The following is a 23,199-nucleotide window of genomic DNA, read 5'->3' on the forward strand; positions in this document are numbered from 1 at the left end:
AAGGTTTCAATGAAATCATACATATTAAGTGTTTAATACAGCCTATGATATATAGTAAGCACTTAGTATTACCATTACACCACTTTTACTGCTAATAATGTTATCATTTTTGTATAACACATTCTTTATATTTTTAAGAATGATTTCTAAATACTTTCTATGCCATTCTTTCAAATCATGGTAACATTTTAATGATTTGTATTGATCAAATGAAGAAAAAATTTTCAGTTCAGTAGAAATGACTCCAAAGTAAATAAAGCTATCTCTAGTCTAGGTCATCTAGAAAAAGACAGTGGAAAAAAAATAAAACAAAATCTAGTACTTGTATGGGAAGTTATCCAGGTAATTACTTCTATCATATTGCCATGTTTTCTCATTCTTTGCAAAAATAAAATATAGAGAAAAGGTTGACAGTAACTCTACTTTGAAGAATTTTCTTTTCAAAATTCAGAATTGCAATTAAACTATTAGGAATGCATGGACAGACTTATGGCAGATTCATCTCTGCTAATCACAGGCTCTACAGCATTCATTCTGACTATAACGGAAACCACTGCGATTCAGTGTGCAAACAAACTATAATGGTTGATCCAAAGAAGACTGACCTTAGGGCACCTGGGTAGCTCAGTTGATTGACTGTCCACCTCTTGATTTTGGCTCAGGTCATGATATCACAGTGCATGGGTTCAAGCCCACATCTGGCTCTACACTGACAGGGCGGAGCCTGCATGGGATTCTGTCTCTCTTCTCTCTCTGCCCCTCCCCTGCTTGCTTTCTATCTTTCTCTCAAAATTAAAAAAAAAAAAAATTTAATTTAAAAAAAGATTGATCTTTTCACTCACTTAATGTAGTCCATACCCAAAGTAGATGATGGCTTTATAATTATCTATAGAGCTTTATCTAATAAAAGATTAAGATGATTCTGATTAAAAGCAAACAAGCACTGTTTCCATAAGAAACCCCACAACCATCAGCAGTAGCCCCCAGCCCTAGAAAACTAATCTGCTGCCTCTATAGACTGGCCTATTTTGGATTTTCCACATTAACAGGATCATACAATATGTGGTCTTTTGTGATTATGGTAATGGTTGCACAACTCTGTAAATACACTAAAAAATGCTGAAGTGTACACTTTAAATGACAAACTTTATGATATGTAAATTATCTCAATAAAGCTGTTTTAAAAATCAAGCACTTTATAGAGAAACACAATCGATAAGTTAGGCAAATGTGAAAATGGTGTAATTAAAAGAAGATGAACTGCAGGCCTAGAGAAAGCATCACTTTCTTTTTCTCTGTCCTTGACCCCAACCCAATCCCAGCATAAATGTACTCCTTACAGTCCCAAGAAAAACCCAATTTCAATGGGAAGAAATGTCACTGTGAATTGAACAAAGCCAAGAATGTTATTTGAGCCATACTTTCAGATTTGCAGGCCTTAGCAGAAGAAATGTACTTATTTGGGCAAAACACCCCTTTCTCTTTTGCTGGCTGGCAGATCCTTCATGAACCAGCCTGTCTTCATCATTGGGCCATTTTTTCCCCCAACAATTGGAGTAATAAAACATGAAGTTTGGGTAATGTTGGAGACATAATTAACCAGTTACCTGCTTTGACTCCTAACCCCCAAATCCAGAGGAATCACATCATCTGCAACTCAAAATAGGACTTATTTTTTGCCCTTCACGTTGGGGATTGCAATGGAATTTGGGGTGGAGGTTCCAGCTGGGATCACCAAATTGTTTCTCTGCGTTATTTTGCCCTCTGCACACATAATCCCTTGGAAACTGGTAAAGGGGTGAGCCCTGTTGCTCCCCCAGAACTAGACAGGTAAAGACAGTGCCTGGGACTATAGGCAATGAATGAATAAAACTGAATAATGTTAAACTCCTCCCAAGGGTACAATCAGCTGACAACTTTTATTGGATAAAATATTTTCAAGTGGTAAAAATGTTGAGAAGAAATGTCCTGCAATTTTAAGGACTACACTCGTATGCCTCTTGAAGAAGACAACACCCTACATCAAGCATGAAGACTGGTCCATCAGAACTTTCTCAGAGCCAAATCCAACAACAGTGGTGAGGGAAGAGATACAGCACAAACCTATCCTCTTGTTTGCACACTCTATTTGTGCAGTGTTTGCACAGAATAATCTTAATGAAAGGTATGGGAAGGTTTTTATCATTCTTGTCATCTTTTGAAAATAACCAGAAGTTACAGTGTTTTCAGGATTGAACTCCCTTCAGAATAATAAAGGCAAACAGGTTAAAAATACAGAATCATTACATTCTCTTTCAACAGACCTATTAAGTATTTCTTTAGAACAAAATAACTCATTAAGAAGGGCACACCGTCCTTTCACACACCAATTTACTCATCTAATCATCTAATCAGTTTAGTGTCCCTAAAAATGATGTAAATACTATTTAATTTACTAGTCAAGTTGGCTTATGGAAATTACTACTTAGCATGATTGCCTCCGGATAACGAACAAACAGGTAGGGGAAAAAAAAAATCTATTTAATAAGGTCGTTTCACCCTTCTGAAGTGAGACTATCAAAAACATGTCTAGATTAGTAAATTATACAACTAAGCAAAGATTCTATAAAATATTCCAAGTATCATTAAAAAAAAATAACTCCCTGGGATGAGTAACAACTCTTACAGGTTCTATCAAGCTTCCAAAAAATGCTAGCATTTTAAATCTTACCCGTTTCAAATGCTCTTGTATTTTAGATTCCACATTTTCAATGTGTGAAATCATTTTTTTGACACATGGTGCTGGGATGTTTACTAAAGCACAGCTTTGACGTCGACATGGGTAACTAAAGTAAATGCCTTCATTCACCCCTTAAAGATAAAGCAGACAGAAATTAGTTAATAGTTACATACAAAATAGTAAACTGTGATATTCAGAATATGCAAAAAATATTCTGCTTTATTAATACTAACAATTTTTAAATTTCTTTAATAAACACATTGACAAAGAGTTCAGAAAATTATAGAATGGTATGATATTAGGTGATATTAATTATATGTAATTATATAAAGTATTTTATAACATCATGAACTAAACATTAAAAAAAAAAACTAAAGAAAAAAGGCAAAAAACCAGTTAATCCAGTAGTTTCTAAATAGTTCCTGAATCACTTAAAAAATGCCTTTGAAATATATTTCAAATTCTCCCTTCAAAGAGAGTCCACATCTCCCAGTGTAAATAATATCCAACCATTCATGCATTGAAGAAGTTCTTTAAATCCAGCATGAGTTTCTCTTGCTGAAAAAAAATAAAAGCAGGTCCCCTTCATCCTTATAATAACCTCATTTTCTACCTTCCATTTCTGAAAATTGGAGTCTCATGCAAAGAGTGATTGATGTTCCCACTATAGCATTCAAGTTGTACTCATCATAAAATCCACTCAGTCGGATGTGCCTCAGTGATTCTAATCCTGGCATGTCCCGAGTCGACTGAAGGTTGCAGAAGCACAGCAAAGTTGTCCATGAAACTCCACCAAAGTGCTTACTTGCAGTCCTTTTGCCTCTAAGGACTCTATTGGGCTGGATGATAGCTGCAGTCACTGATCTTAAATGCAAGACACAAAATAGGCTCGGTGCCTCAGTGAGAACAGTGTGATGTCCTCATTTCGGCTGACCTTGAAGAACACAGAAGTTATGCCGTTGCCTCCAGACTGTGCTTTTTGTTTCCATGCCAACTCAGAGAGTAAATATCTTCATTTAAACAGCAATGTTTTAAATATCTTTTAAATAACATCTCCTCCAAAAACATAATGTCCGTGAAAACAGCATACCTGTTTCATTTACAAATGTTTACACTATCCCATATGTTACATATATGTATAAACACATATACGTGTATACGTACATATACACACATATATGCACAGTAACATTTTTTGAGAACTAAAAACATGTGCCAAACATGGAACTATGCTAAGTACTTTTGATTCCATATTTTATTTAATCTTCACCACAATCTTATGAAATGGATTATCTCGATTTCATAGGTGAGGAAACAAAGGCTTAGAGAAATTATATAATGTGTCCGTTTCCACAGAACTGGTAGGTGGGAGAGCTGAAATTTGAACTATATCTCCTTGGCTTTGGAGTATAAGCCATACTTTAAGGTTGTTCTTATATTTTTACAAAGGTGGCAAAAAAAGCAAAGCAGTCCTAAAAATATATTTCAGGGCATCTCAAATGTTTCACATATTACTCATTTTTGAATTTTGCTTGTTCCTTCAAGGTATCAGTGCTGATATTCCAATGTAGCTTAGTTTGCTTTGACTATACTCAACACATATACTTGCTATGAACATTTCGTGTGTTATATTCCATCTCTCATCTATAGTTCATACACAGATATATATTTTCATCTCCATAACAGTCATAGGGCTAAAGAACAAGCTGGTGAAAATTACATATTGATCTCCTATCCAAATATCTTGATAAGGGCATGTTGCCTTCCCTCTAGAAATAAAGTTTTAATACACATTTAACAACCAGGCAGTTGTCCTTAGACTCAAAACATTTGTTTTGCTTCATTAAATGTGGAGAAAACAAGGATAGCAATGACTCATTTAACATTTTTTTGTATGTACCACTCTCACCCTATTATGTGAATACTAATTAATTTCCATTACACCCCTATGGTTTGGGATTAACATTTTGCATACAGTAAAGTGAAGAAATACTATGAAGTTAAAATTTGCAATAAAAGTCTGTAAAAGACATGGCATCTTGAGTAGCACAATGTAAACCCAGAATCCACGAGTTATTATCACTGTTTTTATTCTAATACAGGCATAATACAAGTTACAACTTTCCTTTACATTTCTTTTCAATTTAGAGACACCCTAGATCACTACACTAGGTGCCCATGTTCATTCTTTTTTTGACTGGAATGATAACTAACTGTGCTTAAGTTAAAGCTATCCAGTCTCTAATCTCAGATTTCTGACTTAATAAATGAATGGGTTGGTAGGGTGTTGTACAAAATCTTTTTCACCTTAAATTCCATGATACAGCTAATTAATGATTTTAGTCAAACATACTGATAGAACTCCTCGCAAAGCCTGTGCACAAATTGTCAGGGTGAGTGTTTAAAGACAAGCTCAGGCAAGACTTATAACCTCTCTAAACATCTGTCCAACTTTAAGTCCCTTACTCAGAACCAATGCCTAAGAGGTAAGTAAGATCTTCCTGGATCTAGGCTACAGTTGAGGTTTGTTGGCTCTATAACATGAAACTCCCATTTAAAAAAATACAGACTGGTTGATTTTATGGGCAAATGAAATAAAATGCAGTGTTCATAAACTGCCAACTCTCTTTGCAGTGAATGTGATCCTTTCATAATTTATTCACCCAACCCATCCTCCCTTCTCTCCTGCTTTTAATATGTGGTTCCTTTATGTCCATTGCCCGAATTACTGTATTGTCCCTTTATCTGAACTCAGCACTCAGGAGAAAACTTATCGAAACACTGATTTGCTTTTCACATTCTGTTATCCCTTTTAACATCTTTTCTTTCCCAGATGTAGAAAAAGTCAGTGTTCTCAAGTTTAGAAATAACTTCTCCTCCTTGGAAAGCCTCTGTGTGATTAACAGAAAGTACCTTTAATTTTTTTTTTTTTTTATAGACACAAAGTTCCCTTTAGTTTTTGTTACATAGAGGAGGAATCGGGGTATAGGGAACCTTTCTCTGACTTTAGAATTACTTTCTTTTTATTGAACCTTACAATGTAGAAGACATTTATCAGTGAATATATAAAATAGTATGCATAGACTCTCAGAGTTGGAGATGACTAAAGACTGCATCTACTCTAACCACTTTATTTTTTTTTATTTTTTTTAACATTTATTTATTATTGAGAGACAGAGAGAGACAGAGCATGAGTATGGGAGGGGCCGAGAGACAGGGAGACACAGAACCGAAACAGGCTCCAGGGTCTGACTGTCAGCACAGAGCCCAATGCAGGGCTCGAACTCACAAACTGTGAGATCATGACCTGAGCCGAAGTTGGATGCTTAACAGACTGAGCCACCCAGCAACCCCGAACCACTTTTAATATATAAATGGCCCTGTTCAGTGTTCACTTATCACTAGTCCCTTCAGTCTTTTAAAACTCTGTAATTTCAGTATATTTAGTTTTGCTTCCCTTAAGTAATCACAGGTCTATTTCTGTGTCTGACTACTTCCTATAGCTATTATACTAAATCTTGCTTTGACTAGCAATTTTTTCAAATGAGCATTCTATACCAACAGTCACAATACCCTCACTTCCTGTTCTCTTCTTTAAATTGCAATTTCTATGCAAATATTAACAGCCTTCTTACATGGCCCTTTCCCTATGAGGAATTCTTGAATCTTTCAGACATTTGGATCTACCTGTATAATTTCTATTTCTTTATTAGAACTTAACACATTGCATTCTAACTGTGTCACATCTATCTGCTTTCCATCTATCTTCCCATGAAGTTTTGCATTCTTTATGGAGAGAAATTATATTTAGTGGCTTAAAAGCTATTGAATAAATAAATGAAAGAATAAATCACTTTTTGAAAAATGTTATCATGCTGTAACCTGGCTTCTGTTCTCTCCTCTCTAAGAAATCTTCATACAACAATCCCACCAATCAATATTTCTACTACTATCTGTGAAGGAGTAACTGATATAGATTTAGTCTTCCAAGTATGAAAAAAAAAACAAAAACGCAAGACAACTATTTTCAGACATTGAAAAATAGGAATTCCAGGCTTTGACTCCTGAGAAAGGAAAATTCATAAGGTTGAGTCCCACAATAATCATGCTCTCTGCCAAGGGACAATTTTTCAATTGCAATATAGAGATCTGGGGGAAGAAAAGAACATGGAAATCCTGTTGAGATAAGGGGCAAAGATTAGTATCACAGGTAGTGGAGACAGAATCTTCAGGGCAGGAAACTGAAAAACACACAGCCTTGCAGAGAAGGACCCCAAAAAATCCATGTGAGAGTGCTCTCTGAATCTGTAGATAAGGGCTAGACTGTGTGTGTGTGTGTGTGTGTGTGTGTAGAGTGAAATTGCCTGAATATTTTTTGAAGAAAACCAAGCATATACCACTTTTTTTAAATGTATATTTATTCATTGTGAGAGAGAGGGAAAGAGAGAGACATAGCAGGCAGAGGAAGGACAGAGAGAGAGAGAGAGAGGGAGAGAGAGAATCCCAAGCAGGGTCAACACTGTCAGCACAGAGCCCAGTGTGGGGCTCAATCCCTTGAACCGTGGGATCATGACCTAAGCAGATATCAAAAATTGGTGCTTAACTGACTGAGCCACAGACATTCCCAAGCATATACCACTTTTAAGTTAATCAAATGATTAACTGAGCTGTCTACCAGAAAAAGAATCAATTCTCTTCAGAAAAAAATAACGGAATCCAGAATCTTCACAATGTACTACACAAATATCCATTATTAAATCATACAAAGAAACAGAAGAATGTGTTTTAAAAGTCTAGAAAAAAAATCAGTAGAAACTGAACCCAAGATAGCCCAGAAGTTGTACATAGCAAAGATTTTAAAGTAAATTATAAATACGTTCTAAAAGGTAAAGAAAAAAATATGTTCAAGTAATTAAAGGAAAATCTGGTCTTTACAACTGAACACATATTTAGTATCAACATAAAAATAAAAACTATGAAAAAAAACAAATGGAAATTCTATAACTGAAAAGTATGAAAATTTAAATTAAAAAATATATTGGTTGGACTTAGCAACAAATTGAATATGGTAAGGACTCAGTGAATGTGTACACAAATTGATAGAAAATATCTACTCTAAAGAACAGAAAGGAGAATGAAAAGAACAGAACTGTGGGACAAAAATCAAACAATCTAACGTGAAGTTGAGGCTCTTGAAAAAAAAAAAGAAATTTGGAGTGAAAAATGTTTGTGGAATAACGGCCACATTATTTCAAAATTTGATGAAAAAACACTGACTTATACATCTAAGAATCTCAGCAAATCCCAAACAACTAAAATATAAAGAGAACAAACTACATCTGGGAATATCATAGTCAAATTGCTGAAAAAACAATAATAAAGAAATAGTCTTTAAAATAGCCAGAAAACATGACTATGAAGGTAATAGGATATGAATAAGAGCTACTATTCTAATAAGAAAAAAATGCAGGCCAGAATATAATAGAAAAATATATTTAAAGTGCAAGCAGGCAGGAGGCAGAAAGGAAAGAAGGAAGGATGGAGAGAGAGAAACATTAAAGAAAAAATAAATTAGACTTCACCAAACAAAACATTCAGCTCCTCAAAAAAAAAAAAATTACAATAAATGCAAAGACAAGCAAGAGAATGGGAGATAATATGATTGGAAAGTTGGAGCATGATCAGAGAATTACAACTTTCACTCCCGTTCCAGACCTCCAGGAAAGGGAGAGGGGCTGGAGGGAATCAATTGCCAATGGCCAATGATTTAATCAGCCATGCCTAGGTAAAGAAGCCTTCATAAAAACCCAAAAGGAGAGGGACTGGAACGCTTCCAGGCTGGTGAACACATGAAGATTTGAGGAGAGTGCAAGCTCAAAGAGGGCACGGGAGATCGGCACCATCTGCCCTACTTTACTCTATACATCTCTTCCACCTGGCTGCTCCTGCGTTATATCCTCTTACAATAAACCCGTAATCCAGTAAGGAAAATGTTTCTCTGAGTTCTGTGGGTCATTCTAGCAAACTCAAGGAGGGGGGTTCACCGGAACTGCCAGTCTATAGTAGTTGGTCAGAAGCGTAGGTGATATCTGGGCTTTGGATTGGCCTCTGTGGTGGGGGGAAGGGAAATTTTTTACAACTAAGCTCTTAACCTGTGGGATCTGACTCTAGTTCTAGGGAGATGGTGTCAGAATTGAGTTGCCTTTTAGGATCCTAGATGGTGTCCAAGAATTGCTGGTAGTCCGGAAACCCTACACTCACACACTGGAATTGGGTACAGAACCTTTAATTACCTTGTGCCACCTCTGTTATTACTCTATACAGCCATTCTTTTCTGCTCTGTTGTACTAATTGCTTGACAATTATATTTTACCTGGCCTGCAAGATTATACATTTCAGATAAGGGTATTTTCTGAAATACCTCTATATCCTAATAGCACATGTATATTTCAGTGTCTTGAATTAACTGTTTCATAAACCAATCATTGGTATTTTACAAACTTTGTCCCAAACTGTAACAATAAACCCTAAGTCTGGAGATTAAAACTCTCTTCAACATTTCTACTAGAGAAAAATAGGTAAAGAATCAGAATGCCACCTTATCCCAATTTTATCTTGTCAAACTGAAAATCTCCAGAGCAGAAGTTTATCAAAATCAAGAGTAAACATTTTTTATTAATATAGAGTTCTCCTCCAAAATAATCTGAAGTATGAACCCTCATACATGAAATGTATGCATTTTGTCATCTCTTTCTACCTCTTTCCACATACAATATCAGAAACACCTTCAAGAGCTAATATTTTTTGGACTCTGAATTCTGGATTTCACACCACAAAAACATGAGTCCTGCTTCTTTTTCTTCTAAGAAACATATCCTCAATGAACTGGAAAGGCTCTAGCACCTGCTAATCTTGGCATAAGCAATAAAGAAAATGTTCATTTTAAAAATTAAACATTTCTGAAATTATAAACAATTCTTATAACCAACTGTAATATAATAGTATTAATAAAATAGGTAATAATATTGTGTTCTTAATATTATATATCATTATGCTAAATAGTACTGATATTTAGGATGTATTTCTTAATAAAAATATAATATGGACATCACAAACTAATGAGAAAATATAGCTTACATGGATTATTATATAACTTATTTTTTGTCCTTACCTTCAGTATTTGTCATTTTATTTTCATGAAAAATCTCAATGGCTTCCTTAGGGGCACCAAATAGAACCAAAGCCTGTGATGTGGCATTGTCTTTGAAAAAAGAAAACAAAAATTTCAGTGGGCAGTTAATATAAATTTATTTAAATAAGGACAATAATATGTAAAACTATGCTGTAAAAGTGTTATCCTTGCAAAAGCAACTATAGTTCAAATATTAACCAAAACCCACAGAATATATTTGGATGTTTTCTCTGGTACTTCAACTGGGTTAACTCTCACAAGAAGGTATTCCAAATAGCATCCAGCTATTAAAAGCAAACACTGAGAGACTATTCAGAGTGACATCACCAAAACAATGGAGTAGGAGACCCAGCCTCCATTGTACAACAAAGTTCAACAGTTAGATGGTTATGAACAAACAAAAATAGTTCTGGGAGAGCTCAGGAATCCATTCAACAAACTTAGCAACACAGTAGAACAAAAAAACAAAAAGACGCCTGTGAATAATCTCACAAAAAGGGAAGGAAAACAGCTTCATTTTGACTGCATCATCCCATCCACCAGGCCAACATTGCTTAGCACCAAGAGGGAACGCTCCAGCTTGAAATAGTTCCCCTCACTGGGAAATGGAGGACAGGGTAGGAGACCAGCTCCCCTACCCTTCTGGTGCACTGTACAAAAGATCTACTTTGGTTTCACCCCACTCAGAGACTGGCAAAGCCAAGACTTATGGAGAGGGTTTCAAACAAGGAAGAAGGGCAGAAGCTACCAATATCAGTATCAATATACAGAAAAAGTGATCACATTTCCCAGTGGCCTGCTCTGCAGAGGACCCCAGGGGGTTTGCTGGAGAAGGTGTCCTAAAATGAAAGAGAGGGTTAAGTGTTTCCCAAACATAAGGTGAGGGAGTTCACCACCACCAGACCTGCCTTACAAGATATTCTGAAAGGAGTTCTGCAAGCTAAAAGGAAAAGACTTTAATCAGTAACATGAAAACATTTGAAAAAATAAAATACATTGGTAAAAATAATTACATAGTCAAATTCAGGATACTCCGATAGTATAGTATAGTGGTATGCTAATTGCTTAACTCAAATATAAAGATTAAAGAAGTATTAAAAATAGCTATAGCAGTAGTAACTTACTAATGGATACACAATATAAAAATATAAATTGTGACATCAGAAACATAAAAAGGAAGCCATAAAAGGGTAGAGTTTTTGTATGTAATTGAAGTTGTTAATCAACTTAAAATATACTATGATAGCAGGGTGCCTGGGTGGCTCAGTCAGTTAGGTGTCCAACTCTTGGTTTCAGCTCAGGTCATGATCTCATGGTTTTGTGAATTTGAGCCCCATATCAGACTCAGTGCTGACAGGGTGGAGCCTGCTTGGGATTCTGTGTCTCCCTCTCTCTGTCCCTCCCCCACTCTCATAGCTATCTCTGTTTCTCTCTCAAAATAAATAAATAAACTTTAAAATATTAAAATATACATATATATACACACATACATATGTGTGTATACATACATATATATACACACATACATATGTGTGTATACATACATATATATACATATATATACATACATATGTGTGTATACATACATATATATACATATATATGTATATATATGTATACTACTATACTCTAAAATGTTTTATGTAAGCCTTAAGGTAACCACAAAGCAAAAACCTATAGTAGATACACAAGAGAAAAAGAAGGGAATCAGAGTACACTACTATGGAAAATTATCAATGCATAAAGGAAAACAGCAAGAGAAGAAGAAATGAATAAAATAAGTATAAAATAGGCAGCAATCAGTTTAGGAGAATAGATCTAGGAAACTCAGTGACTCCATCAAACATAGTAATCTCTGTATCATAAGTGTCCCAGAAAAAGAAAGAAAAGGGGTCAGAAAATTTATTTGAGGAAATAATAGCAGAAAACTTCCCTAATCTGGGAAAGGAAACAGATAATCAGATTCAGGAGGCACAGAGAACTCCTGTCAAGATCAACAAAAGCAGACACACACCAAGACAAAATGTAATTAAACTTGCAAAATACAGTGATACAGAAAAAAATCTTAAGAGCAGCAAGACAAAAGAAGTCCTTAACCTCCAAGAGCAAACCCCTAAGGCCAGCAGAACTTTAAATACAAATGTTGCAAGCCAGAAGGGAGTGGCATGATATATTCAACATGCTGAATGGGAAAAATATGCAGCCAAGAATACCCTATCCAGCAAGGCTGTCATTCAGAATACAAGGAGAGATAAAGAGCTTCCCAAACAAACAAAAACTAAAGCAGTTCATGACCACTAAACCAGCCCTGCAAGATATATTAAAGGAGACTCTTTTAGTGGAAAGCAAAGACCAAAAGTACAAAGGAGGAAAGCAAAGGCAGGAATATATGTGTGTATATATGTATATATATATGTATATATATACATATATATATATAAATTAACTCAAAAATCATCACAGACTTAAATGCAAAAGCTTATACTATAAAACTCGTGGAAGAAAACAGAGGTGTAAATATTTGTGACCTTGGATTAGGCAATAGTTTCTTTGATGTGACATCAAAGGAACAAGCAATTTTAAACATTATTTAAATATTACACCAATCAGATTCATACAGTAATTTTTTTTTTTGCTTCAAAAGACATTGTCAAGAATATGCAAATACAACCCCTGCCATGGGCGAAAACATTTGCAAATCATATATCTGATAAAGATCCAGTTTCTGAAATATATAAAGAATTCTTACAACTCAAAGATAAAAAGACAACCCAATTTAAAAACGGCAAAAGATTTAAACAGACATTACTCCAAAGATAAACAAATGGCCAGCAAGCACATTTAAAGATCATCCCATGATCAGTCATCAGAGAAATGCAAATCAAAACCACAATGAGGGTACCTGGGTGGCTCAGTCCCTTAAGTCTCTAATTTAGGCTCAGGTCATGATCTCAGGGTTTCTGGATTTGAATCCAGCTCTGTGCTGACAGCTCAGAGCCTGGAGCCTGCTTCGGATTCTGTGTCTCCCTCTCTCTCTCTGTCCCTCACCTACTCATGACCTGTTAAAAATGAATTAACCATAAAAAAAAAAAGTAAAAAAACTCACGAGATGTCAATTCACACCCGCTAAAGATGGCTATAACAGTTAAAAAGCAAACAAACAAAAACCCAAAAAGGAAAAGCAGAATATAACAAGCCCTGACAAGGGTATGGAAAAACTGGAATCCTCATATACTGTTATTTGGAATGCAAAATTTGCAGCTGCTATGGAAAAAAAAAAAAAATTATCAATTACTCAGAAAGTTAAACATCAAGTTACCAAATGACCCAGCAATTCCAGACTTAAGTGTATACCCAGCAGAAATAAAAACATACGTCCCCATAAAAACTTGCATTCAAATATTCATAAGAACATTATTCCTAATAGCCCCAAAGTGGAAACAATACAAATACCCATCTACTGATGAATGTATAAACAATACGTGGAATATTCATACAATTATTAACGGTCTGGGCTGTGAGGGCTCTTCTGTCACCTTTGAAATCTTGAGAGAAATAACTGAAGAAAAAGGGCGTCAGGGCTTATGCTGAGCGACTGCACCAAGTGAGCCCCACACGGCCGTCAGGCGGCGCCTCACCGTTCGGGAACAGTCTATAGGTACCCGGAGCGGAACGCGAACGCTGGGGGCTGCAGTAGATCAAAGACAGAGCGCGGGTGCTGCTGCGAGGTCCGCCCACAATTTGTCCAGGAAATTGTCCAGGGCTGGGACGCCTCTGTGCAGGCCTTTGCGCTTGCGCGTCTCCGCCACGACCTGGCTAGGGCGGCTGCTGTGGTCCAAGGGCTCCGAGGGCAGGATCTGCCAGTGGCCAAACAAGCAGTGGGGGAAGGCCTGGTCGCCCTGCGGGACCTCAGGTCGGCGCTGAGGCCAAAGGACTCCTTGAGGAGCCGTGGGCCTTCAGCATAAACAGGGATTTGCCGGCCACCTGGGACTCGACGCGGCCCTCCTTCCTACGGAGGACATTGTAGATGGCACCAACCACTTCTTCCGGCCCCTGGAGCTCCCTCCACAGGGTGGGCGGGCTCCCTGAGATGGGGCTGGTACTGAGCAGCCCGCGGTTAAAGGCGGTGCCACGTGGTGGGGTGGGGTGGGGGCGGGGGTCTGAATGGCTTCCCTGCGCGACGTCACGTCGCAGACGTCAAGGCTCAGGCCTCGCAGTCTCCTGGCCCCGCGGCCTGGCTGGAAACCGGCCACCAAGCTGTCCTTGATTTTGTTGAGGTACCGTACAGTCCTGGTGTTGTCGTTGAAGGTACTGAGTCCGGGGCCAGCAGGCTCAAAGTGATAGGAGAAGATAGGATTCAGTAGGCAGAGAGGGAATGGTTAGAACCTGAGGTCCCTGGGTGTGGAAAAACATATTTTAGAACAATACTGAAGAGTGTCGGACCGGGCAAACCCCCTCTGGCGTAAGATTCCTCTTAAGAATGTGACAGACGCCACCTCCTCCCCTTGGGGTTTCCCTCAGGAATTTGACCAAAAACCCTAACTAGAAATAAGTAGTAGACCACAAAAGGTATGGCCCACAATGACATGGCCATGGGCCACCCCTCACGCAATGGAACTGAGCCAATCAGGAAGGGACCACCCAGCACCTAGAGAGCTAGGGAGCCCAGGGTAGGACCCGGGAGAGAGCGAGCGGGACGGCAAGGGAAGGCTGCCCAGAACCTTACAAAACAAGGACCCTTGCTTGTAGTCCCTGGCATTCACTTCCAAATGTACCCCTTTGTAAAGAGAGCTAGCTTCACACTATTCTTCGCCTCTGATCTTATACTCGAGTAAACTTTTGCGTGCTTCTTCTTTTGTGTCCACCTCTTCATCCTTCGAAGCTGGGAGAAAACGAACTCCGGGTATTGAGGTAAAAAATCCTGCAATGAGAGCACCGGATCTTTTGGGTCTAGGCCAGGTCCCACAGGTACTCTTCGGCCAGACAGCGGCCTGCCGCTTCAGTTCCCGGCAGGCCCACATCTAGCGATGGCCGATGTCCTCTGCCAGGTGGTCTGCGCGGGGCTGCACCTTCATGGACTGCATTTTGTGCTTGTTTGGGGATTTGAACAGGCAGAGCCCTTTCGACTCCCCGTCGGATTTCTTGAGAGGGATGCAGGTGTGGTCCTCTTCCAGGTTCTTCAGGCAGGTCTCCAGGTGCAGCTCATTGGCCCCTGCGATGATGGGCACCCAGGATGCACTGCTTAATGATGCACTGCTCCACGGGGTCTGACTTGGCCAGCTGCTTCAGCCCCTTTACCAGCTTGGGTAGGTCGGCATGGTTCTTGGCCTCCACTGCAAACGTGATGACAGTCCTTAACGCTGAACTTCATCACCTGCATGTTGTGGGTGTGCTCCCAGATGCTGATGGTACCCGTCTTCGCCAGGAATTAATTCACACCAGACCCCTGATATTCCCACCAAGGCACGTAGGCTTGTGGTTGCCAGGGCGGGGCTGAGGGGGAATGGGGAGTGGCTGCTAATGATATAGGACTTCTTTGGGAGGTTATGAAAATATTATAGAATTAAGTAATGATGATGGTTATACAACCTTGTGATTATACTAAAAACACTGAACTGTACACTTTGAAGAGGTGAATTTTCTGGTATGTGAATACAAAAAAAATCTTTAAAGTTAAACAATATTACCCAGAACAGCACTTACTAAACTGCATGCTGAGTAAATCTCTCCTTCAAATGAATTGGATTTCATAATCAAATCCTTTTTATCGTATCTATGATATCTCAAGAGAAATGTGTAACTTTAAATAGTTATATTAGAAAAGAAAAAGGGTCTAAAAACTAGTGATCTAAGTATCCAAATTAAGAATATGTGGAAAAACAAAGTAGAAGGAAAATAAGGGGTAATAATTAATAAAATAGAAAATAGACCACCGCCAATGAAAAAAAAAAAAACCTAGAGATAATTTAAAAGATCAGAAATTACCACTTTGAAAAGTTTAGCACAAATGGACACATCTGGCAAAATTGATCAAGACAAACCAGAAGAAAGAGAAGAAACAAATGCAATATTATGAATATAAATGAGAACTGCATGTAGAAAGATATAAAAGTAAAAAAATATTAGCTATGTGGTCTCAGTATACTTAAAATTTAACCAAATGAACAAAATTTTAAAAGAAATATAACTTGCCAATAGTGAATTAAGAATAAACAGAAAGTCTAAATAATCCTATTGCCAATAAATAATTTATATCAATAGTGTCTCTCTGAAAATTAACACATAAGTTTAGCTAAACATTCAAGAAAAATTAATTAAAATATTTTATTTTTCAGAGAACAGAAAATGAAGAAACATTCCTCCAATTCAATTGTGAAGTTACAAATACCTTGCTAACAAAATTAGATTAAAATAAGGTAAGTAAAAAATTCCATCATGTTTAATGATGAAACATTAAAAGTCTCATTTTAAAAATCAGGAACAAGAAGATAAATGTGCATATTTTTATTGCTTCATTTAACAGGGTTCTAAAGGATCTAGTCTAAGCAATAGGGGAGGGAAAGTGGTAAAATTATAATGGGAGGAAAGTAAAAACCAAACCTCATTTTCAGATGATCAAACTGATATTAGTGAATTAATAAAATAAAGTAATATAAGATGAAATGTAGTAAGACTATATATGTATTGTATTAGCATGTTGACATATAATAATATAAAGCTAAATGTGATTTGAGAGAGGTGAGAGGACTCAGGGTTCTATTTCTTAATGTGGGTTATGATTGCACAGATATTCTATCAGTATTCTTCATACTTTAATATATATTTTTACATGTATGAAATATCTACCATTTCAACAAATAAGACACTAATCTGTTAAAAAATAGTAGAGCCTCTGCCTGTTACATTGAAAAAATACATTATGAAATATAATAAACAGAAAAACTAATGCAGTATCATAATTCAAATATATGATACTGCTGTGAAATTCAGTTTTATATTTAGTGAAAATATTACCTAACAGGCAAAACATTACAGGTAGTAAGTCTGTAGAAAGGTATTGTTAAATGTAATAGAAATTATTCCAGAGCTAATAACCATTTGTAAGCATGAGTCACCTGAAAATACTGTTGGTCAGCATGTTTTAAGATATGGCTGTGACTCTATAGACCAATTTGGAAGAGCTTAATAATTTATTTTATTATTTATATCAGCTAAGAGAAAAGAATAATCATCCAATTCTGTATGTTTATTTATAATACAATAAGAATTTTTATGTGGCAACAATAGTTTCATGATGATTGACGCAACATAAGGAAAGGATTTGTTTTTGATGTTAAGTAAAGTACCATGTTGAATATCATCTGGTAGAAGTTAATAAATAAGACCTCACACTGTGTTCTTGTGATGTTAATGACAGAGTTAATGACAAACATTTTCAAAGGTTGGTACATAATTCGGTTCAGTACATCATCCAGCAAAGATTGCTTTGGGCTTAAAAGTTTGAAATCTGCCAAGACATAGTAATAAACACTGCAAGTCTGATAAATTTCCATAGTTTGAACATGGACATCTCAATGCTTTGCTTGATGAGCTGAATGTTCTCTGTAGTGGTTGGTTGGTTTACACAGAGGATGGGAAGCTTGATGATGGTATGATGCCAAAGAGATAGAAATTAATTTTAACTGATAATCAATATTTATGCCAACATTCCAAATATTGGTTCTAATGTGATTTAAATACAAATATTGTAAACTTACCCAAAGCAAATACCAAAAGACAATTTATTAACCATATTATTTTCCAAAGAGTTAGCCAGCCAGACATATTCCATTCCATATGCACATACAGAACTAATCTATATCATAAAACACTCATATTCCATTAAATAATGTGGAATGTGATTATATTCATGTATATCTCTCCATCACATAGACTAAATGCAAATGGTCTGCCTTTTTAAATATGATTAACTTTCTCCTGATGTACCACACAAAGGAGTTTTTGCTTGCAAACCAGCATAGACTGGTCAGTTTCTGCTGCAATACGAAACAAATAGACCTTGTGAGGTCATTCAAAGGGAAACCATCAGCTTAGCCCTCAAAAGTGTTGGAACAAACTACTAGTTTTTAATTAACATTCTAATCAATCCAAAAAGTTTGAAAAGTTATTTTCAAGTATTTAAACAAGAGATATGTGCAAGTATGATTTGAGTATCTTCTTCCCAAATTTTGTCCTTGGGAAAGTTGTTTTAAGTGAATAACCTGGTTCATATTGCTAATCTGAAATTGAAATCAGTTTCCAGAAATCAAAAATTTTTGCTTAAACTTCACTATATAAACTCTATGACAATGAAATTGCATGTTTTTTTTCAATTAATATTGGTAGCGTGAATAAAGAGCTAAAAACCAAGGTTATTGAAATATTGTGAAAGTGAATATAGTAACAAGTACTAAAATCCTACCCAAGATTGGTAATCCTCCATGAAATCTATTGTGCAATATTCTCAACCATGTTTGGAATTACTATATGATTGCTTTCTTTTGTAATCCCTAATAAGATTGTGGCAGCTGGATTGCAATAGTAGTCCCAATAAGTTTTCCTTCTAGTGTTTTCACCTTCCTTTCCACTGTAACTTTGGAGCATCCATCATCAAAAGAATGACTTTAACCGCTTGTCCCTTGACTCTGGGCTGGTCCTATGACTTGCTTTGGCCAATAAAATACATCAAATGATAACTGCCAGTTCTGAGCCTCGGCCTGAAAAGGCCTTGTGAGCTTCTATTCCTCCTCTCAAGCCTTGAGATCAAAGCTGCCGGATGAATATTAGAGACAACATAGTACAGCCAAGGCTATAGGCCTATGAAAGATCAAACCCCAAATAAATGACATCAATGCTTAGCTGACCTATGGCTTAGTGCAGATGTATGAGTGAGCCATCCTGAGCCCACCTGAAATTAATAGAACCACTCAGCACACTTATGCATAAGTGAACTAAAATGAATATTTATGATGTACGCACCTGCATTTTTTGGTTGGTTTTTATGTAGCATTAGTGCAACAATGGATAACTTGACTGTCAATGGACTACAAAGTATTCAAGGCAAAATTCTATACCAAGGATTGGCAAACTTATTCTGTAAAGGACCAGATAGTAAAAATTTTAGGTTTTGTAGGCCACATGCATTCTCTGTTGCATATTCCTCTTTGTTCTTTTTTCTTTTCTTTTTAACAACACTTTACAAATATAAAACCATTTTTAGCATTTGGGCTGTAGAAAAGGGCTGCTGTCCAGATTTGGCCCATCAGCTGTAATGTGCTGACCTCTGTCCTATATGATGCAAAGACATATTACTAACACAATGCAGAATAAAAGATGTTGGGGCTCAGAATGCAAAGTAATATAATAAAAGCTAATACAATTTTAAAAATAGAAGTACCAAGTATTTTTCATTTTTAATTTTGTGTTTGTCTTCAATGGGTGCTGGTAAAAATTTTAATAACCAGCTGTTATTAACCAGCCAATTTCAAGCAATCAGAGGAGTAGCGCTGAGATATATGCAATTGGTTCACATGAGCCAGTAAGAGCTGGCTCTGTTGTACTACCTATATGTTGTATTGCCTATACTTTTGTTCAATAGTAAATATAAAAGAAATCGATTATAATCCAGATAGTGGGTTTTCCTTAAACTGATTTACTCCTTTCATTCACCTCACCTTCCTGATCCCAGTAAGGTTTGATTGTGTGACCCTTTGTCCTGGAGAAGACTACTATCTTTGCAGCTGCCTTCTATGATTGACTTAATTGCATTTACCTATGACCTAGTTTCAAAGAAAATCATTTAATGATAAACTTACTTTTCTTGGCTTGATCACCTCCAATGAAAGAACAGGAAATTGTCTTGTTTTCAGGCATGGTTATTTACAGTATTTTGAAACCTAATTAGAAAGAAAAATCTTTACATATCATGAATCAAAAGTAGCATATATTTAATTTCACTAAAAGTTGTCAATTTAAGAACTAATAATGTCAGAATAGGTTTCTAATACTTGATATAGATATATAAAAATCAATACTAAATTATGTTAAAAATGTAAGGAAATGCAACAATATGCTCTTCTTCCTTTGAGAACTATTATGATCCTATTTGGGAACACCAAAGATAAAAATCCTCATTAAAAAGGGATCTTTGATCCTCTGCTTTGCAGATAGCTTTGAAACAGACAATGGCCTGCTGACTAGATTTTTTTTTTAGCATTTTCACTGTAACTGTGGACTCTAAAGCCCTGTGGAGATTCTGGAACCTATGATGCTTCATTTCCTATGATAAAGTTAAACTTTACTATCATCTCTCCTTTCCATCCATTCCTTTTTTAAACATTTTGTTATGGATAAAACCAAATACATACAAAGGTAAAGAGAAAGTTTAATGGATCTGTATGTGTCCTTCAACCAATTTCAACTAGTAGCCCATGTGAATTCTATATACCTACCTACCAACCTGTCTAACCTACCTACCCTTGGTCATACTTAAGCAAATCTCAAGTATAGTATTGTATTTGTAAATATTTCAAGAATTTTTTAAATATAGCAATAATACCAATAATATAATTAAGACAGCTAACAATATGGTCTTAATATCGCTAAACATATAGTCAGTATTTACATTTCTTTCATTGTCTTGTTTTTTCTCCTGTTTTTAAAGTTTTTGGAGTAATAACACAAGCATAACATCAAACTGAAATGTCTTTTAATTCTCTTCATAAGTTCTCCTTTTAATTCTCTTTATGATGTTTCTTTCCTCTATAATTTATCAATATGGAAATCAAATATTTTGTCCTATAGAGTTTTCATATTACTGACAACATCCCTGTTCTATACTAAGTTACTCAACTGTAATTCCTATGTCAGTATTTATTAGAAATTTAAATTACTGAATGAAAAGACAGTAATTCTGTAACATACAACTAATCACTACCTCTTTTAATTTGTAGACCTAAAACATCATTGAGTTTAGAGATGAGAAATCAACTAGTTCAATTTTTTTTTTTTTTTTTTTTTTACTAATAAGGAAATTGGCAAATTGGTACTAAAATTGTTAAAATCATTCAATGTAAAAAGACAGCTTAGGAAAAAGTGCTCTGAAAGAAAACCCTGAATTCCAAGTCTTGTGCCCCTTTGAATAAGCCAATCTACTGCATCAAGACCAACTTATTAATGGAAAGGAAGCTGTAGAAAATTACATAATTAAATTTTACTTTATATCAAGATTATTTTTTTTAATTCAATGAAGATTGTAGTTAAAATACAGAATCCTATTTTTCTCTTCTACACAAAAGTACTGGAAAAATATAAGAAAATTAATTATTCCAGTAATGAGTTCCTGGGTAACTTGGAAAAATGCTCTTACAAATTACTACTAACAGAAATATGGTTAAAATGTATTTTTTTAATGTTTATTTATTTTTGAGAGAGAGCACGAGCAGGAGAGGCAGAAAGAGAGGGAGACACAGAATCCGAAGTAGTCTCCAGGCTCTGAGCTGTCAGCACAGAGCTGGACACAGGGCTTGAACCCACAGGCTGCGAGATCATGACCTGAGCTGAAGTAGGCCGCTTAACTAACTGAGCCACCCGGGTGCCCCATGTATTTTTTAAATCTTCATTGAAGTATCTGAAAACTAGCAAGGAAATAATAAATACCTGGGCCAAATTCCGGTAGAAGACAGAAACCCACAGAGGCAAGACCAACATGTAAGGTTGCTTTTCCCAAGGGCAATATCTAATGTCGGAGAGGCAGCTGGACAGCTGGGCAGTACTTGTAACAGCCACACAAAACTTTGGAAACAAAAGATAGAATCCAAATTCTACCAAGTTAGGTGGAAAACCACCCATTCCTACTACTGGAAACTACTGGAAAACTAACCCATTCCTAGGATTGAGACCCCAGAAGTCTGTATCTTAAGGAACAGAATGAAATCGAACTAAAGGCAATGCAAAGACTGCCCATAAACTGAAGTCCAACCACACATCATCTGGGTAACCCAGAATATCACAGAAGTAAAGTGAATTAAGGTGATTCTTGCCCAGCACAAGGTGAAAGGTAACCCCACACACAAAGAGACTGAATGATAGAAATCACCAGAAAAGGAAAGATAACAGAAACTAACCCAAAGCTACTCAAGATAGTAAGGTTACCAGATATAAACCACCTAACTATGCTTAACATGTTTATTTTTATTTTATTTTTAATATGAAATTTATTGTCAAATTGGTTTCCATACAACACCCAGTGCTCATCCCAACAGGTGCCCTCCTTAATACCCATCACCCACCCTCCACCCGTCCTACCCCCCATCAACCCTCAGTTTATTCTCAGTTTTTAAAAGTCTCTTATGTTTTGGCTCCTTCCCTCTCTAACCTTTTTTTTTTTCTTTTCCTTCCCCTCCCCCTTGGTCTTCTGTTAAGTTTCTCAGGATCCACATAAGAGTGAAAACATATAATATCTGTCTTTCTCTGTAGGACTTATTTCACTTAGCATAACACTCTCCAGTTCCATCCACGTTGCTATAAAAAGCCATATTTCATTCTTTCTCATTGCCATGTAGTACTCCATTGTGTATATAAACCACAATTTCTTTATCCATTAATCAGTTGATGGACATTTAGGCTCTTTCCATAGTTTGGCTATTGTTGAAAGTGCTGCTATAAACATTGGGGTACAAGTGCCCCTGTGCATCAGCACTCCTGTATCCCTGGGGTAAATTCCTAGCAGTGCTATTGCTGGGTCATAGGGTAGGTCTATTTTTAATTTTCTGAGGAACCTCCACACTGTTTTCCAGAGCGGCTGCACCAGTTTGCATTCCCACCAACAGTGCAAGAGGGTTCCCGTTTTTCCACATCCTCTCCAGCATCTATAGTCTCCTGATTTGTTCATTTTAGCCACTCTGATTGGCATGAGATGGTATTTGAGTGTGGTTTTGATTTGTATTTCCCTGATGAGGAGCGACATTGACCATCTGTTCATGTGCCTGTTGGCCATCTGGATGTCTTCTTTAGAGAAGTGTCTAATCATGTTTTCTGCCCATTTCTTCACTGGATTATTTATTTTTCGGGTGTGGAGTTTGGTGAGTTCTTTAAAGATTTTGGATACTAGTCCTTTGTCTAATATGACATTAGCAAATATCTTTTCCCGTTCCGTTGGTTGCCTTTTCGTTTTGTTGATTGTTTCCTTTGCAGTGCAGAAGCTTTTTATCTTCATGACATCCCAATAGTTCATTTTTGCTTTTAATTT

At 36.4% G+C, this 23,199-nt stretch overlaps 1 protein-coding gene across 6 annotated transcripts in view; it reads right to left on the reverse strand.

Moving 5' to 3' along the window:
- CCDC178 (coiled-coil domain containing 178) overlaps nucleotides 1-23,199 on the reverse strand; it is a 421,184-nt gene that overhangs the window by 373,215 nt on the left and 24,770 nt on the right. For 4 of the 6 annotated variants that reach the window (XM_053206558.1, XM_053206557.1, XM_053206555.1 and 1 more), the window contains 3 exons: nucleotides 19,766-19,846; nucleotides 9,891-9,980; nucleotides 2,711-2,850 (listed from right to left, as the gene is read on the reverse strand). In XM_053206558.1, the coding sequence (XP_053062533.1) occupies nucleotides 2,711-2,850; nucleotides 9,891-9,980; nucleotides 19,766-19,823 (288 nt within the window). In that variant the 5' untranslated portion in view covers nucleotides 19,824-19,846. Of the gene's footprint in view, nucleotides 1-2,710; nucleotides 2,851-9,890; nucleotides 9,981-13,447; nucleotides 13,592-19,765; nucleotides 19,847-23,199 lie in introns of those variants that run through there. The other 2 variants (XM_053206560.1, XM_053206561.1) reach the window with 2 other exon arrangements.

This window comes from Acinonyx jubatus, chromosome D3 (assembly GCF_027475565.1).
Source record: "Acinonyx jubatus isolate Ajub_Pintada_27869175 chromosome D3, VMU_Ajub_asm_v1.0, whole genome shotgun sequence".
Classification (NCBI taxonomy): domain Eukaryota; kingdom Metazoa; phylum Chordata; class Mammalia; order Carnivora; family Felidae; genus Acinonyx; species Acinonyx jubatus.